Here is a 20,010-nt window from a genome sequence, read left to right as displayed (position 1 = left end):
TGAACCTGGACCACTTTCTTACACCATACACAAAAATAAACTCAAAATGGATGAAAGACCTCAATGTAAGACAGGAAGCCATCAAAATCCTCGAGGAGAAAGCAGGCAAAAACCTCTGTGATCTTGGCTGCAGCAACTTCTTACCCAACACGTCTCCAGAGGCAAGGGAAACAAAAGCAAAAATGAACTACTGGGACCTCATCAAAATAAAAAGCTTCTGCAGAGCAAAGGAAACAATCAGCAAAACTAAAAGGCAACCCACAGAATAGGAGAAGACATTTGCAAACGACATATCAGGTAAAGGGTTAGTATCCAAAATCTATAAAGAACTTACCAAACTCAACACCCAAAAAACAAATAATCCAGTGAAGAAATGGGCAAAAGACATGAATAGACACTTCTCCAAAGAAGACATCCAGATGGCCAACCGACACATGAAAAAATGCTCATCATCAGGGAAATACAAATCAAAACCACACTGAGATACCACCTCACACCTGTCAGAATGGCTAACATTAACAACCCAGGCAACAACAGATGTTGGTGAGGATGCAGAGAAAGAGGATCTCTTTTGCATTGTTGGTGGCAATGCAAGCTGGTGCAGACACTCTGGAAAACAGTATGGAGGTTCCTCAAAAAACTAAAAATAGAACTACCCTATGACCCAGCAATTGCACTACTAGGCATTTATCCAAGGGATACAGGACTGCTGTTTCAAAGGGACACATGCACCCCAATGTTTACAGCAGCACTATCAACAATAGCCATGGTATGGAAAGAGCCCAAATGTCCATCCATGGATGAATGGATAAAGAAGATGTGGTATATATACACAATGGAGTATTACTCGGCAATCCAAAAGAATGAAATCTTGACATTTGCAACGATGTGGATAGAACTGGAGGGTATTATGCTAAGTGAAATTAGTCAGAGAAAGACAAACATCATACGAACTCATTCATGAGGACTTCAAGAGGCAAAACAGAAGAACATAAGGAAAGGGAAACAAAAATAATATAAAAACAGGGAGACAGGGAGGGGGACAAAACAGAAGAGACTCATAAATATGGAGAACAGAGGGTTACAGGAGGGGTTGTGGGAGGGGGGATGGGCTAAATGGGTAAGGAATCGACTCCTGAAATCATTGTTTCACTATATGCTAACTAATTTGGATGTAAATTTTAAAAAATAAAAAATAAAATTAAAAAAAAAGTAAAAGAGCCATCCAGAAGGTATAAAGACAACCTACAGAATGGGAGAAAATATTTGAAAATCATAGATCTGAAAAGGGACTTCTACACAGAATATATAGAGGACTCTTACAACTCAATAATTCAAAAACAAACAAGCAAAGAATCTTAATAGATATTTTTCTGAAGAAGATATACAAATGACCCATAAACACATGAAAAGATAATCATTAAGGAAATGCAAATCAAAGCCACATACGTACCACTACACACCATTCTGATGGCTATTAAAAAACAAAAGCAACAGAAAATAATAAGTGTTGAGGACGTGGAGAAATTAAAACCATCATACATTGCTGGTGGGCATATAAAATTGTGATGCAGCCACTTTGGAAATGCTGAACACAGAGTTCCCACATGACCCAGCAATTCTACCCTTCGGTACAGACTCAGGAAAATTGAAAACACGTCCACACAAAAACTTGTACACAAATGTTCACAGCAGCATGATTTCGAATAGCCAAAAAGTGGAAACAATCTAAATATCCTTCAACTAATAAATGGATTTTTTTAATGGTATATCCATGCAATGGAATATTATTCGACAATATAGATGACCCTCAAAAACATGATGCTAAGTGAAAGAAGCCAGTCACATACAACACAATCCCATTTATATGAAACATTCAGAAGAGGCAATTGTGAATACACCAAAAAACTCCTGAACCATACACTTCCCACTAGCCACATTTCCTGTGCTCAATAGCCACAGGTAACTAATGGCTACCAATCTGGACTAAATAGATACTGAACATTTCCATCATCAAATAAAGTTCCATTGCACAGAGCTGATCTATACTTTTATATATATTAGTTCATAACAAAAAATCAACAAGGAAGAATTGAAGTTTGAGTACATATCATGACAGGTGATGGAAATAAAGAGAATATAAGTAAAAAGATCAAATTTTATATTTCTTTATTTTTCGAGTGATTCATTAGATCTTTACCTCTCTCCAGAAATTTCTCTAAACACAAGGAGCAGAAACATTTTGTTGTCTTTCAGACATCATTTCACTTCCTTCAGGATTATTTTAATATTTGGCAGAGGAAAACCTATTATTTTTCTCTCATGGGAGAAGAAAAGCTACTGTTGACAGTTAATTCGTAAAGACAACCCAGTTTTCGCACCTTTGGCTTTGATGACCATGATCTTTTGCTGCAGGTCAATGAAGGGCTGGATCAGGCAGAGCCGGGGTTCCTGCTTCTGACTCAGGCAAACGCCATTGTGATTCACAACCATCCAGCTCCGGTCATACAACAGCCCTTGGCTTCCTATAGGCCACTTGGTCACCTAAAGAAAAAGGTAAGTATTTTAGGGCAGGGCTCCTCAAAAATGGTCTTCACATTATTGCACAGTGGCTGCACAAGTACAGACAATCTTCACGAATTCAGGACATACTCTTGGAGGAGGAAATGAAGGAAAAAAAGAAAGTAAAGCAAAGAAGACAATGCAAAAGAGACCATGAGAGAGCTAGATACCTTCCATTCACCCTCCAGATCCACTTCTTACCTTTCTCCTCTTCGAGCTGTCTTTTTTTTTTTTTAACTTGTTTTATTTTTTATTTTTTAAAATTTACATTCAAATTAGCATACAGTGAAACAAAGATTTCAGGAGTAGATTCCTTAGTGCCCTTTATCCATTTAGCTCATCCCCCCCTCCCACAACCCCTCCAGTAAACCTCAGTTTGTTCTCCATATTTATGAGTCTCTTCTGTTTTGTCCCCCTCCCTGTTTTTATATTATTTTTGCTTCCCTTCCCTTGTGTTCATCTGTTCTGTGTCTTAAAGTCCTCATATGAGTGAAGTCATATGATTTTTGTCTTTCTCTGACTAATTTCGCCTAGCATAATACCCTCTTGTTCCATCCACATAGTTGCAAATGGCAAGATTCATTCCTTTTGATTGCCGAGTAATCCTCCATTGTATATGTATACCACATTTTCTTTATCCATTCATCCATCAATGGCATTTGGGCTCTTTCCATACTTTGGTTATTGTTGATAGTGCTGCTATAAACATGGGGGTGCATGTGTCCCTTCGAAACAGCACACCCGTATCCCGTGGATAAATGCCTGGTAGTGCAATTGGTGGGTCGTAGGGTAGTTCTATTTTTAGTTTTTTGAGGAACCTCCATACTGTTTTCCAGAGTGGCTGCACCAGCTTGCATTCCCATCAAGCTGTCTTTTACATGGATAATGTGTGTGCATGGAGCAACATTCAGAGAGAACAAAAGTGTGCATGGAAAGTACGTCTCCACCCCACCCAGTCCCCAAGCTCCCCTTCCCATAAGCCTCCATCACTCCTGCTTTCTGTATATCCTTCCACAGTGGTGAATTCCTGTACAGGCATACCCTGATACTGCAGACATATTTCTTGCACAAATTATGGCTACACTGGAGTGGTCACTGAGTTGATCCACTTTAAGTGTATAAGTTTTCCCGAATTCTTCATATTTCTACAAAATTAAAATGTAAATTACACCCACTGCCTATATTGATCTTGCAATCTAATACCACTCTCCAATATAAAAGAACTGGGATTCCTTGGAGAAATGGTTGATTCTAGGACTGGATCAGGAGAATCTGGTGGTGGTAGAAAGGTAAGGAAGTATCCAAAAAACAGAATGATGGGAGTATGGCAAAGGGATGCAGGAGTCAACTGAAAGCATGCCTCTGGCCAAGACTGCTCAAAACAATTTGAGCAAAAATAAGAATAATGATGTAGTATTGGATTATAACCTAACATATAAAATAAATATTCATGAGTCAATACCAAAATAAATAAATGCTTGAATAAATAATAAATACACAAATACGTAAATAAGAAAAGTTAAATCTCCTATACAGAAGAACCTCAAAGAATCGATGTAGATGCTCCCCACTCAAGAAGGTGGAGCCTAACTCCCCACTCCTTACATGTGGGCTATACTTACTGACTTGCTTCCAAAGAGTTCAGTATGGAAAGGGGGTAGAGGAGAAACTTTACAGTGAACAAACTTGGCAAACATCATCTCAACCTGGATGAAGAGGGTTCACATCAATAGTGATAAGTCATGTTGATAGTATGTACTAATGATATGCTTTGTTATGATATGATATGATATATGATATATATGATATGATGAGAATAATACTTTACCTCTGTGGTCTTCCTCCCAAAAAAAAAAGCCCATAACCCCTGTCTAATCATGAGAAAGACATCAGACAAACCCAAACTGAGGGACATGCTAAAAAAATACCTGACCAGTACTCCTCAAAACTGTCAAGGTCATCAAAAATAAGGAAAGTCTGAGAAACTGGTATAGCCCATACAAGCCTAAGGAGACATGACCGCTAAATATACTATGACATCCTGGATGAGATCCTGGAACAGAAAAAGGGCATTAGGGGAAAAATCACGACATTTAATTGAAGTATGACCAGGTCTTCATAGTAGCTTTGTCCACAGCTTAGTTGCTAACAGCACTCATGTGACAGCACATGCACAGTAGCCCCATAAGTGAGGGCTCTTCTGGAGCCAGCTCTCCACTGAAGAGAAGCACAGGCGAAGGTGGAAAAAAACGCTTGTGAAATAGTTAAGAGACAATCATTCTTGAACCAGTTGTGAATCAATTTCATGCAATTGTTTTCCTCTGAGCACTAGATTCAGCTACCCGAAAGAACTTGAAGACTTCATTTGCGGGTAACGAAGAAAGGGAAGCAATTTTTAACGAAGGAGCATTTTGGGGAGTGGGTCTTCCAGTAGAGGACATCAGGAAAGACCGACGCACCACAGAAAGTAAAGGAAAGAGCTGCCTGGCACAGGGGGAGGGTGCAGAACTCAAGGAAGAAGAATACAGGAAATGAAAATGTCATGTAATGGGGGGTGGGAGTACTCTGGAGACTGAGACCTGGGTTTAAATCCCACCTCAACCATTATTAACTTTGAACAACTTCCAAACCTTCCTGAGTCTTGGCTTTGTCATAGGTAAGATGGACATTATTCTCATTTCTCATAGTATTGGCTAAAAACTAAAATGAAATATAAAATGTAAAGCAACTAAAATATATCAGATAATCAATAGATGTTAATCCCTTTACCTCTCCCATCAATTTTTCTTGTGTATCAAATACTCTGTCCATAAACTGTAGCTGCTTCTGTTAGTACAACACCCGAGCTCAGCAATATTATGGTCTATTTAAGCCTTTATGGGTGAGCCCAGAAACCATCATTAAATCATTATTTCTATAGGAAAACATGTTTTGAATTACAAATCGTTTTTTAGAAGACAATGTATTACTGGAGACAATTCTCCATGGTCTCTCGTTTCTGCTGTGTGTCTGCTGTAACAAGCAGAAATACTCATTTCCCTGTTGTTCCAGACTACCTTTTTGAAGATGTTTGTATAACCTCTGGGGAGGAGAACAGGTTTGCTCATAGTCTAGTATTATAATGTCTTCCTCCAGAGCAACAGCCAGGCAGGTTTACTCGCATCCCATTATGAAAACAAGTCAGGTTCCCTGAGCAAGGGGTTCCTCAGCCATGTGCACAGCATCCACCTGGGCCCCTCTGTACCCCTTGTTGGGACTTGGGGGGCACAGAGAAGGAATCCGACCATGAAGCTCATGCTACCTGCTGTTCTGTGAGTAATAAAGCCCTTTATCTCTGAACCAGGAGTCTCGTGCCTTTTGCCAGCATTGAGGACACTGTGGTAGGCTATCTTGTTAGTTTACAAGGAGGGTAAACTTCAGACTCTTCACAGTTCTTCACAACTATTTGTTCAAATAGGTCTATAATTTTCTATCCTTTAATTTGTCACCTTAAAATTTAATGTGTTGGCTTCCCCCTTCTTCCTTTCTTCTTCCTCTTCATCTGAGCCAAGCTTTCAGCCAGTGTGCACATGCTAAAGGAGAGGGGAACCCCAGTAAGGTGGGGTTTGGTTACATAAGGTGGAGTTGAGCAAATAAACATCTGTTGAAGATATGGAAGCCAGGTTTCTCACAGGGGTTGCAAGTATGGAAAGGGGGATAGATAGAATAAACTCTGTGGTGTTGGAGTGAAAGTGGAGGTGTTAGTGGGAAATCAGGAGCATGGCTAGCTGACATAGGTGATAGACGGATAGATAGATAGATAGATAGATAGATAGATAGATAGATAGAGATGTGTGTGTACACACAAGTATGCAGAGTATTCCAAAAGTCTTAACACATACATATATGTGGTAGACAGAATAATGGTACCCCCAAACATGTTCACATCCTAATCCCTGGAATTAGGCAAAAGGGACTTGCGGGCATGATTAAAGCTGAGGACCCTGAGATGGGGAGAGCTTCCTGGATTATCCAGGTGGGCCCAATCTCATCAGATAAGTCCTGTTAAAAGTTTACAATAATTTGTCACAGCAGCAAATATTTCTAAGCTCTGTACACTGAGAGGGCTTGGGAGTAATAACATCCCAGAAGCAAGAATCAGACTTAGCAAGCAAATATATCTTTCTCAGCATCATTTATTGTCTAATGTAAGAAGTGAAGTGCCTTGATGAAATTGTCAACTCCATTTCTCAGGCAGGGGAAATACAGAGTGAGTCTAGAAGCTATTGTTGCACCAGAAAGTAAAGGAATGCTCGAAGAATGATGGGGACATATCAAAAGGACACAGGAGCTGACTTGAAGGAGCTCATAGTGGCCAAGTCTGTGGCAATTTAAGCATCACAATAAATATTGATGAGCACCTGGGTGGCTCAGGCATCCAACACTCGATTTCAGCTCAGGTCATGATCTCACGGGACATGATTGAGTCCTGTGTCTGGCTCTGTGCTGAATGTGGTGCCTGATTGGGATTCTCTCTCTCTGCCTCTCCTCTGCTCATGTGTGCATGCTCTCTCTCTCTCAAAATAAATAAATAAACATTTTTAAAAATAAATTAAAAAATAAGTACTGATAATGATGGGTTGTAACTTTTTGAGCAAAATAAGAATACATGAGTTCATGCAGATACAAAAAGAAAGAGAGACAGAAGAATTAATGATGAAATAAATATGGAAGAAAGAAAGGTCTATCCTATAATAGAATACCTACTGATAAATCTAGAAGGAATGATAGAATTTCTTAAATTACCATTTTGCAGTCATCATACCAATGACTGATTTAGGCACTGATGTAGGTTGCCCACCAATAGATGCTAAATCTAGTGAATAAAAGTTTGACAAGGAACAGAGTATTTACATGTTCTCAAACTATCCCTCCACAAACATTGGTTAATTATTTATTAATGAATTTAATAGTAGAGAAACCTGGCAGACCCCATGTTAAGCAAGTGATAAAAGTTAAGTCACCAGCATTGGAACAAATCAACAGTTATGTCTCCTTCTGGGATGCACTGAGAAAGCATAGTATAACTCTTACAGAATTTCTGCCCAAAATACAGAAATCATAAGGAAACCTCAGATAATACCATCACATGGGTGGTTAGGAGGACTTGGGAGGTGACGAGGTCATGAGGGTGGAGCTGTCATGTGATTAAAGGTCTTATAAAAGAGGCCCCAGAGAGCTCTGCCACATGAAGACACAGTGAGAAAACTCTATGAGGGGCGCCTGGATGGCTCAGTTGGTTAAGTGTCTGAATTCAGTGCAGGTCATGATCTCACGGTTTGTGAGTTCGAGCCTTGCATCGGCCTCTGTGCTGACAGCTGAAAGCCTGGAGCCTCCTTCAGATACTGTGTCCCTCTCTCTCTCTCTCTGCCTCTCCCCGACTTGTACTCTGTCTCTCTATCTCTCAAAGATAAATAAACATTAAAAAAAAAAAAAGAAAAAGAAAAGAAAACTCTATGAATGAGAGGTGAGCCCCCATTGGACATCAAAACTGCCAGCACCTAGATCTTAGATTTTCAGCCTCCAGAACCATGAGAAATAAATATTTGTTGTTCACAAGCCACACAGTTGATACTTTGCTAGAGCAGCCTGAATGGACTAAGATATCCATCCACCAGAACTCTCTCGTACACCCCACTTCTTGCCTTGTTGGCCCTTATCACCAGTGTGATTCTATTCATAGGTGGTGTTTGGTCCTGTGTCTGTTTCCCTTCTGAGATGTTGCACTCTCTGAGGGAAGAACAATTTCCATTTGCTCATCAAAATGGTGCTGGCCCAAGGCCTGGCAGGTAGCAGGTGCTTGGTATGCAGTTGTTGAATGAGCAGATGGATAGAAGACCTTTAGCAAACCTTGTTAAGTATCAGTGTCCCCATCTGTAAAATGGGACACTAATTCCCGCCCAGAGTATCTCCGCTATGTGGCCATCCTATGGAACACGACCTGTCCGTGAAAATAAGAGTGCTGACACACAGGGGAAACATGGACTCCACATCCTCCTCCATTAGAGAGTGAAGGTGAACTTGCCTGTTTATGGTCTCCTTAGAGGACAGGCTCCCATGGGGCCACCCTGAAAGGCAGGCCACAAACAGCCATGACCATGATATCTCTGACTAGGAACCAGCAAGCCTGTTATCCCAGAGCCTCAGGAGTCTGAGACCTTTGCCTGGGACTTGGGACACACTCAGATTATAGGAAGATAGCCTCGGTTTGGCCATAGAGGGGTATCAGGACTGACTGGTCAGTCTCAAGACATAATGTAGTTCATATCCACAGGGAGGGTTGAGCAGAACAAGTCACAAAAAAGCATTGACCCAAGGAATCAGCAGACCTGGGCTAAAATCTTTACTCTATCATTGATTACTAGGCCAAGTACCTAACCTCAATAGCCCTCAGGCTCCATATCTATAAAATGGAGATGACATTACCACGCACTGCAAATTGTTGTTTTATTTTTTTAACTTTTTAAAAAATATTTTATTTGTTTTCAGAGAGAGACAGAACATGAGCAGAGGAGGGACACACACACACACACACACACACACACACACACACACAGAATCCGAGGCAGGCTCCAGGCTCTGAGCCATCAGCACAGAGCCTGACACGGGGCTCAAACCCATGAACCGTGAGATCATGACCTGAGCCGAAGTCAGACGCTCCAGCGACTGAGCCACTCAGGCGCCCCACATATTATTGTTTCAAAGATGGAACCAAACAAAGCAGGCAAAATACTTCCGCAGGGAACCAGCACATACACTCGGTGAAACTTACATCCATAATTATGCAGAGTAACTAGGTAGCCACCATTCAGAAACAGGGCCTCTCAGGAGTCCTAAGCAGAGCCATGTTCAAAAGTCAGCCCAAACCAAGAGAGGCAGGAGAACAACTCTTCATGTCACAATACTCTGAATATTATTTTGATTTTCTGCATGCTTTGCTTTCTGTACTTTTTTCTTCATTTTATCAAAACAATGACATAAAGTAAACAAACAAACAAACAAACAAACAAACAAAAAAGCAGTCTCCGTGCTGCCATTAAAACCCTTACCTCAAATGCAGCACAGGATTTAATCGGGTAGAGGTAAAGGTTGGTGATGACATGTGGCCCAAGGCCCCCATCCAGGACTCCTGCTGCTTTCTCTGAAGGGGTCTGCTGGGTTCTGGTGGCCATCGGCAGAGGTGGGCGCAAACCCACGGCAGCCACAATGCTAGACAAGTCGTTGGAAACCCCAGAGTCTGTGGGAGCATCTTCCCGAGGTGAGGAACTACATCTGTCCACGGTGGCAGGCACGGCGTCCTGAGCCTCGCTCTCTGATGGGGCTCCCACCTCCCCAGGGGTGGTCTGAGGAAGAGGCTGGCCATCACACTGGTGCAGTTGCATTGCTATGATGAACCTGAGAAAGGCCTGAGCATCCTCAAGTGTAGACATATATCCAAAAGAAATCCTCACAGATCCTGTAGGATGCCCATCTATGAGGTCCACATTGTCTCCACAGACGTGACCAGCCTAGAATAAAAGGGAAATAAGTCATTCAGAGTGACTCATTCCTCAGGGATAAATCAGAAATGGTTTTGTAGAAGAAAATTAACCCAGGAAAACAAAATGGCCAACACTAATACGTGCTGTGTGCCTGAGGCAGGGTTTCCTGAGCACAAGGACTCCCTTTCTAGAGTCTCACTTTGCTCAAGTATAAATTGGGGTCAATACCAATCTCAAGGGATCATTAAAAAGTTTAAAAGAAATAGTCAGGGAAGGCATTTACCCAGAGCCACACACAATGCCAACCCACAGATCCCTCAAAAGATGGACCGAAGTTTCAGAAGCACTATGGGTCAGCTTCTTGGTCTACCCAGGGCTGTGGCAGGAGAAACACCTTCTGGATGCTCCCTGGAGCCTCCCTCAGAACCAAAGGGAGGGCCGTGTCCCTGATAGCTGCCCTTGACAACAAGGCCAGACAGACATGCTCCCTCTGGGAGTGACCAGACAAGGCCTATCCAAAGCCAAAGGTAGGCTGGGTGCTCCTACTGGGAGGTGGAGAGAGAAAGGCAAGAAATCCCCAAGCCTCTCCAAGCTGGGCTGCCCAGGGTCAGTCATTGCTCTAGCCACCCACCTCCCTCAGTACTGAATCCAGGCCAGCCACACAAGAGCTGGGGCCACAGTACTCCGCAGGATCAAATATTATATCTGGAACTGCATTTGTTTGTATTCTGGGACTTCCTCTCTCTTTTGAAATAAAATCCAGTTCGTGGTTGGTTGGGAAATAGTATATACAATATTTAATGACAACAAAAGAAACTCAAGTTAGAAACTACTCCAAACTAAATAAGAGTTCTTTGCCACTTGAACAGTTCTTATCTTTGCCACTTGAACTATTCTTATGAAATGGTTCAAAATATTAGCTGTACCCTGAAGTGAAAAACCTCAGCCAGGAGGAGAGGCAGGGATGAGAGGATTCTGGGAGATGCAGACTGGCCCCTGGAAGAGTTTGTCCCCTCGCCCAGCGATGAGCTAACTCTAGTGTGGAGATGTTCTGGTAGGACTGAACTAGGTAAGGGCCCTCTGCACATAGAAGCACATTCTTGCGTATGTTTGCCCCCTGTTAACACCCATATTCTGACTTTAAATTTTTACCCTTGGGGCGCCTGGGTGGCTCAGTCGGTTAAGCATCCGACTTCGGCTCAGGTCATGATCTCACAGTCTGTGGGTTCAAGCCCCACATCGGGCTCTGTGCTGACAGCTCAGAGCCTGGAGCCTGCTTCCGATTCTGTGTCTCCCTCTCTCTCTGTCCCTCCCCTGCTCATGCTCTGTCTCTCTCTGTCGCAAAAATAAAATAAAAAACATTAAAAAAAAAATTAAAAAAAAAAAAAAAGAAGAAGAAAAAAAAAATTTTTTTACCCTCAAAGCAAAATATGAATGCTACAGCGGTACTATGTTTTCTTTTTTTGTTGACCCCTTTTCCTTCGCAGATCCACAGGGTGGGCTTGGAGAAATGAGCCCAGCCCACAGAACCAGCCCTCACCCCGGCCATGAGGCCAGCCTCCAGGGTGGCTGAAGATGCCACCACTGGGTCTTGCTGACCACCATTACCAACCTCAAGATGCTTCCTGACCATCTCGTCGCTTATCCCCAGGTGCCTCTGGCAGGCCCCAGTGTTACAGAAGCAGCCAGTTCGCACATGGATGTTGTAAAGACTGGCCATCTTATCCACCTGTGGGGTCAATATGACACGAAACCAGTGTTAAGGATGTCGTTTTATTCTGATCACCTGCATCAGTATCTGGACCTCTTTCCTAACAATAAAATTAAAATATAAGCTTGGAATTTTGCTCCCAAGTGCCATGATCTGTCATGGGTTTATTAAAATGTCACTGATAATTACAGTTTATCCAGATGGATTATAATGTATGCTTGAGAAAACTGAAAATACAAAATTCAGGCCAAACTCCCAAGTTAGGAGCTTATGTTTCAACAAATAGTACCATTAAGAATGAACAGAAGATTCGAATAAACATTTTTCCAAAGAGGACATACGAATGGCCAAGAGGTACATGAAAAGATGTTTAATATCACTAGTCATCCAGCAAATGCAAGTCAAAGGAACAATGAGATATCACTGCACACCTATTACAAAGAAAACAGAAATAACAAGTGTTAGAAACAATGTAGAGAAAGGGGACCCTCATGCTCTGTTGGTGAGAATGTAAATTGCCACAGCCTCTGTGGAAAACAGTATAAAGGCTCCTCAAAAAATTGAAAGTAGAACTACCCTGTGATCTAGCAATCCCTTGTGAGTAGTTATCTGAAGAAAATGAAAATATATGTGCACCCCATGTTCCTCGCAGCATTACTTACAACATCTAAGACATGAAAACAACTTAAGTATCTATCAAAGGATGAATGAATAAAGAAAATTGGTATACAGTTACAATGGAATATTTTTCAGTCATAAAAAAAGAAAACAAGGAAATTTATCATTTGTGACAACATGGGTGGACCTTGAGGACATGATGCTAAGAGAAATAAGTCAGACATAGACAGGGACATGAGTGGGGGATGGGCTAAATGGGTGATGGGCATTAAGGAGGGCACCTGAGATGAGCACCAGGCATTATAGGTAAGTGATGAATCACTAAATTGTACTTCTGAAACCATTATTATATGTTAACTAACTTGGATTTAAATTTTTTAAAAATCAGATACAACTTTAAAAAAAGGCAAAGACAAATACTGTATGATATCACTTATAGGTGGAACCCAAAAAAAAAAAAATCAAACTCATCGATATGGAGAACAGACTGGTGGCTGTCAGAGGTGTGGGTGGGAAAAATGAGTAAAGGTGGTCAAAAGATACAAACTTCTAAACTTCTAGTTACAAGATAAATAAGTCCTAGGGATGTAATGTACAGCATAGTGACTATAATTGACGATACTGTTATATGTGTGTTTGGAAGTTGCTAAGAGAGCAAATCTTTTTTTTTTTTTTTCAACGTTTTTTATTTATTTTTGGGACAGAGAGAGACAGACCATGAACGGGGGAGGGGCAGAGAGAGAGGGAGACACAGAATCGGAAACAGGCTCCAGGCTCCGGGCCATCAGCCCAGAGCCTGACGCGGGGCTCGAACTCACAGACCGCGAGATCGTGACCTGGCTGAAGTCGGACGCTTAACCGACTGCGCCACCCAGGCGCCCGCTAAGAGAGTAAATCTTAAAAGTTGTCATCACAAGAAAAAAAAATGTGTAACTATGTATGGTGCTGGATGTTAACTAGATGTACTGTAGTCATCATTTTACATTGTATACATATATCAAAAAATTATGTTGCGCACCTAAAAGCAATACAATATTATACGTCAATTTTATCTCAATTTTGTTTCAATTTGACAGAGACAGTGCCAGTGTGCATGCAAGCAGAGAAGGGCAGAGGGAGAAAGAGAGAGAGAATCCCAAGCAGGCTCCCTGCCCAGCATGGAAGCCTCCGATGTGAGGCTCGATCCCATGACCCTGGGATCATGACCTGAGCCAAAATCAAGAGTCAGACATTCAACCGACTGAGCCAAGCAGGTGCCCAATTTTATCTCAATTTTTTAAAATAATAACTTAATTTTCTTAAACAGGGACCACATGCTCCCATGAGATTTGCAGCCTAGACGTGGAGTGGCTCCTTGGCATCCTCTGCACAGGGTTGATCACAGAGCAGTCCCCAACTGAGCTACCCCTCGGAGCAGCCTTGTCGGGGTGCACAGCCTGGCCTACACACATTACTGTGTTGACACTGTGCATTATCAATTTGCTCTCCATTGTGTCCCTTACTCGGGGTTGAATCACAGAATTGCTGTTCAATCTAGAAGTTCCAAGACTCTTTCCTGTCTCCTGAAGACTCTGGAAGGTGATCTGCTTTCACTCAAGGCTCAAAGGCAGGGCTAGCATGAGGGATAGTTGCCGGGTTCCTCTGGCTATGAGTCGAGGGATCCATTCTCTCAAGGGTCTAGGAGCCCGATGAGAGTCCTCAGCCTGGATGACTTAGGCTAAACTCAGGGGAGTCACCTAACTGCATTTGGGAAAACAAACACGTCGTGCCCAGCTGGGCAAACCTTTGAAACTTTTCTCCCTGGGAATTCATAGTGCAGGATGGCCAGAGGCAGCCAGGAGCCGTACGGTGCTCTCCACAGACCACAGGCCACCACACGACCAGCACATGCTCCCAGCCAGGCTGTGCACAGCAATGGTGCCTCCCACCCTGTTGAGACCATGGCTGTCTTCATTTTAGCTGTCTCCCCTGGACTGTCAGAGAAGAAGCCATTGTCTGGGTTGAACTGAGGGGGACTCAGGAAAACAACTCTGCTCCTTTACTCTGGGCAAGTAGCTCAGTGACGTGGAGGCCTGCTAATGAAATCCAGGGGTCCCCTGGCTCTCTGAGCTGAGACCTAGCAGCACCACTGGGTCTGGCCCACTCCACCTCCAGAGTCAGGTGGTCTCCATTCAACGGGCAGCTGCTAGGGAAGTCCCCTCATTGCCCCACCCCAACTCCTGCCAAGCGGAATTAGAAGGCTCCAGTGGCCACCCCACCCCCACCCCACATTCACTGTTCCAGTTACCACTGCTGCGACACAAGCCACCAAACGTGGGGGGATAAAGTAGCAGCCATTTTATCGTGCTCACAGCTACAGTAGGTCAAGAATTCAGAAAGAGCACAGAGGAGACACTTGACTCTGTTCCATGATTTCTCGAGTCCCAGCTGGGAAGTCTCTGAGGCTGGGAGTGACATTGTGTCTGGGAGTTGGGATCATCTGGAGACTTACTTATGCATGTGTGTGTCTGGTCCCCCAGCCAGGAAGGCTCAAAGCAGGACTGCCACCATCATGTCTGTGCTTGGCCTCTCCACATGGCATGGCTTCCTCACAACATGGCAGCCTCAGGGTAGAACTTCTTACATGGTAACTTGGGGCCCAAAAGTGGATGTCCCAAGGAATAATGCTGATGTGGCATTGTTTTTTCCACCACACAGCGTCACCTTCTGTGGCACTTTACTGGTTATGAGAGAGTCACAAACCCATTGAGATTCAAGAGAGAAGGCCCCCATCAAGAAGAGGATGTGGGTGCAAGAGGCTCTCTGGGCCACACCTATGCTTCCTCCTAATTCCCCATCATGAGGCAGTACCCTCTCACCTTGAGCCCTATGGGATCCCAGCCTGTGCCCAGCCAGGTGAAAGAGTTGGTTTCTGCGGCAGGATGAGCACTGCATCCTGGAAGGCAAGGAACCAGCCTGACCACAGTGTACACTGGAGCCTCCCCGCCCAGGAGCCTCTATGCTCGCTGTTTATTGAGCACTTGCTTCATACCAGGGCCCCTTGCTCAGGCAGTATATACTATATCTCATTTAATCCTCATCAGCAACACTATCAGCAGGGTACTTAGTTATCCCCATTTCATGGAGACTTGGAGAGCTTACATTAACTTGCCCAAGCTGAGAGAGCCAAGCAAAAGGCAGTCAGAATCTGGACCCACATTCTTAACCACTGTGTAGAGTGACTTCCACAGTGGGGAGAATGAAATTAGGAGCCCTGGCTATCAAAAACGAGACCCTTGGGGCACCTGGGTGGCTCAGTCAGTTAAGCGTCTGACTTCAGCTCAGGTCATGATCTCACAGCTTGTGAGTTCGAGCCCTGCATCGGGCTCTGTGCTAACAGCTCAGAGCCTGGAGCCTGCTTCAGATTTTGTGTCTCCCTCTCTCTCTGCCCCTCCCCTGCTTGTGCTCTGACTGTCTGTCTGTCTCTCTCTGTCTCTCAAAAATAAACATTAAAAATTTTTAAAAAAAAAAAGAAAGAAAGCTCAATTATTTTACACATCCCGTGAAAAGAGAGCCAAACCCCACCATGATGCATTTGATCTTTCTAAAGGCCACCAAAGTCCCTGTGGAATTTCCACATGGTGAAGTGGCCCAGGAAAACCATGCTGGGCTTTCTTGAGCCGGCACAGTTGGTCACACCTCAGCCACGGAATCCATTCATGATACGAGCCTCCTCTACAAACGCACAGAGGGAGAAACACATCCCGTGTGTGGCCTCGGGGAACCAGAATCCTGGTAAAGTCAGCGGGGCACCCAGACAGGAAGCTCTCCCTGCCTAGGCTCTTCCTTCTCTTCGAGAAGTCTCTGGGACAACGAGGAATTCTTTCCCTGCTCTGCCTACCACCGCACACATCATGGTCACCCGCCTGCCCTCCTCCACACCTCGAGGGAAGTACAACTTATTTGGGTCCAAGAATGAAACTTACTTTACCCATCACCCAGAATAACACATTTAAGAAGGCAAAACTTTTACTCTTGATGCATTTTCCATTTGCCACCCGCCCCCCGCCCACCACCACCAAAAGCATTCAAAATTGCCTGTTTCTTAGCGGCGTCATGCTGCCAGGGTAAACTAAGGGGTGTCTGCACAGTAAACCCACCCAAGAGACAACCTGTGGTTGTAGAGGGTCCACTCCCAGATACGAGTAAGAGTTAACACGTCCCCAGAAGAATATTTCTCAACTGTGTTCCTCAGATAGTTTATGGCTATTGAGAAGGGGTGGAGGAATGATTCCTTGAGAAATTCTGCATTTAACAAAGGTGATAGGGAGTATGGCTTTCAGGGGAAGATGAACACCTTCTTCCAAACTTATCTGACCATCGAACCTGCTCCTCAAAGAGCTGCTCTAGGAACCCAGGCTCTGGGAAGGGCCTTGCGCTCCCCATCCCCGCCAGTCTGGGACAACACATCTGGTGACCATCTATCGCCATGGCAGAGTGCCTGGTATGCCTCTGGACATTTTGATGGACTGAGCAGTGACCAGCTTACTCAGTTATGGCAAGGACCCAAGCAGTTCCCAAAACACAAACCACTATTTGCACTGTGTTCGTGGGAAAAATAGATACAAAGGGTATTCTGCACAAACTATGTTATAACCGAACTACTAAATCTTTCCAACTCATAATATGCACGAACTATGGCAGAAACAAGGACTTTTGTGATACTAAGGACAGCACTTCTGCTTACCATAAAGAAAGAGTTCTGAATTCCAGGCCACATTCAAAGACCTGGTGGTAGCAGGCCCATGTTGTGTAATCCCATGATACCTACCATCTGACGTATCCCTGGGACTACCATGCTGAATATACATGAAATGACCTCGGACGTGGCATTCTGTCTACACTGCTTTTCTGTCTCCATTGTTTTAGCGTGTCTTCCCTTGCTGGCAAGCTGTCAGCTGTCACCTTCCAGTGCTATCAAGGACTCATACCTTCTCTCTCCACGCCTGAAAATGACCATTTCTGGCTGAAAAAAGGAGAGCTGGTAAACTAAATAGCCACACCTGTTAGAACGGAGTGCCTATGAGAGTATAGAGCCTCTAAGGAAGGGCTGGGCCTCTCCAATCATGCATGGGCTGCCTTTCTCACAGCTACTGCAAGGACTCACAGACCTGGACTGCAAATGTCAGGGCTCCAAAAGGCTGCAGAGTTCCAGGGGAAAGAAATTCTGTTGTGAACAGGTGCTCAAGGTGACAAGAAAACCCACCTGGATATACATACAATGGAACACTACTCAGCGATGAAAAGGAATAAAATCTTGCCATTTGCAACAACATGGATGGAACTGGAGGGTATTATGCTAAGTGAAATAAATCAATCAGAAAAAGACAGATATCATATGTTTTCACTCATAGGTGGAATTTGAGAAACTTAACAGAAGACCATAGGAGAAGGGAAGGAAAAATAAGTTACAGAGAAGGAGGCAAACCATAAGAAACTCTTAAATACAGAGAACTGAGGGTTGATGGGCATGGGGGGTTGAGGGGTCAGGGAAAATGGGAGATGGACATTGAGGAGGGCACTTGTTGGGATGAGCACTGGGTGTTGTATGTAAGTGATGAATCACAGGAATCTACTCCCGAAGCCAAGATTACACTATATACACTGTAGGTTAGCTAACTTGTCAATAAATTATGAAGGGAAGGGAAGGGAAGGGAAGGGAAGGGAAGGGAAGGGAAGGGAAGGAGAAAACCCACCTGGGAATAACCAATAATGTTCCCACTGTGGTCGAGAACATTAAAATTGATGACAGGACCCTGCACCTCTGGGCTGCTGAATTCAGAGTCGCTGTAAATCCGCACCACAGGGGCTCCATTGGGGTACCGGAGAGCACACAGGGCAGTGTAGGTGTACTGAGCCAAGGTAAAGGTGTGCTGCTTTATATTCTCCATTCCACCTCGAAAGCGATTGTGAAATGTCAGACAGAATCATGAACTTTCCACGTAATTCACTCAGTCATTTTTAAGAACACAAGATCATTCTAACCGGCAAAGCTGGACCTCAGATTAACAATTGTAAGTATGGGTAAATATGGTGTGGTACTGTCCATATGGTTAATGTGTAGGTCTGGGGGACTGAACAACACCTTACTGTTGTTGTTTCTGTGGAATCTTCCATAGGAATTCCTGTCATCCTCTTTGTTTTCTTTCTTTAATAATGCCACTTAAGCATTCGGAGAATTTAGACCCTTGGGTTACAAATGGCAAAAAAGCACCACCTTATCTTTAAAAGTATCTCTTTTTTTGCTGTACCTTTAACATTTAAATCATTTTTTGAGAGAGAGAGAGAGAGAGAGAGAGAGAGAGAGCTCAAACGGGGAGAGGGGTAGAGGGAGAGAGAGAGAGAATCTCAAGCAGGCTCCACCCTCAGCACAGAGCCCAGCACGTGTTTCAAACCCACGACCCTGAGATCATGACCTGGGCCAAAATCAAGAGTCAGATGCTCCACCAACTGAACCACCCAGGCACCCTCAATGTGTAAATCATTTCAATAGGATCCAGATCAATTAAGGATACATGTTACAGCATGGGTGAACCTTGAAAACATTATGTAAAAGAAGCCAGACACAATAGGACAAATATTGTATTATGCCTCTTATCTAAGTGCCTAGAAGAGGCAAATTCATAGAGACAGAAAGAATGGAGATTACTTGGGTCTGGGAGGGAGGGGAAATGGGGAGTTACTGTGTAGTGGGTTTCAGTTTGGGGAGATGTAAAATTCCCAGGGATGGTCAGTGGTAGATGGCTGCATAACAATGTAAACGTGCTTAATGCCACGGAAATGCACACTAAATTGGCTACAGTGATGCATTTTATGTTATGTGTACTTCACTGCACATTTTTTCAAAGGAGCAATGAGGTAGGAACAATCAGGGGTTTGCCTTATTACAGAGCAGGTATTGTCAGTCCGCTTTCCGAGGCGCCCCTGGAGCTATCAGACCTGTATCTTGCTGTTCGGCCATCTATTAATATCTTTCTGGGGAAAGTGCTCATTTCTCAGTGCTTGTCTTTATTATCTCCTCTTTGTCCTGGATGCTGTCTGTTCACTTCCCTGTATTACCATCGGTGCCACCCTCCTCTCCCGTGAAGCCTGTCCATTCCCTCCTCGCCCGCCCCGTACTGGGCTCAGGCTGAGAACCTGCAAGGTCCCGTTACTGTGACAAAGGAGAGAAAGGAAGGACTGCCTAATCTTTAAGCCACACCCCTGGCTCACCACCACCCCGCCTCCATATGGAGGGTGCAAGCAGCACCACCCAGCTCTAGAAGCTCAGCCTCTGGAGGAGTGCCCAGGAGCATGACGGAGGGCGGGTGCCTGGCTCATAAGGTAGAGGTTCTTCTAGTCCTATGTGTTTGTGTCAGGCCCCACACGATGGGGAGTGGCATCTGTGTGTGTGTCAGCCCACAGTGAGTGTCCCCCACCTGTCCAACACCCCAAATACTTGCCGGGACACACAACGTGCATCATTGCAAAGCCCAGCAGCAGAGACAGGGGCTCGGGGTTAGGCATTATTATGGCCTAGGTTGGAACTCCAACCCTCCCAGTTACGAGGTCCCTGGCCCT

At 44.0% G+C, this 20,010-nt stretch overlaps 1 protein-coding gene across 1 annotated transcript in view; it reads right to left on the bottom strand.

The window, feature by feature from the left end:
- The window catches only part of MOCOS (molybdenum cofactor sulfurase), a 56,273-nt gene that overhangs the window by 22,679 nt on the left and 13,584 nt on the right, over positions 1-20,010 (bottom strand). The window contains exons 6-9 of the mRNA XM_042962846.1: positions 18,147-18,346; positions 11,695-11,811; positions 9,651-10,109; positions 2,382-2,544 (exon numbers count right to left, since the gene is read on the bottom strand). Coding sequence (XP_042818780.1) covers positions 2,382-2,544; positions 9,651-10,109; positions 11,695-11,811; positions 18,147-18,346 — 939 coding nt within the window. The remainder of the gene's footprint in view (positions 1-2,381; positions 2,545-9,650; positions 10,110-11,694; positions 11,812-18,146; positions 18,347-20,010) is intronic.

This window comes from Panthera tigris, chromosome D3, assembly GCF_018350195.1.
Source record: "Panthera tigris isolate Pti1 chromosome D3, P.tigris_Pti1_mat1.1, whole genome shotgun sequence".
NCBI lineage: Eukaryota > Metazoa > Chordata > Mammalia > Carnivora > Felidae > Panthera > Panthera tigris.
The sequence above is the reverse complement of the archived record's forward strand: the minus strand, read 5'-3'. Positions and strand labels throughout refer to the sequence as shown.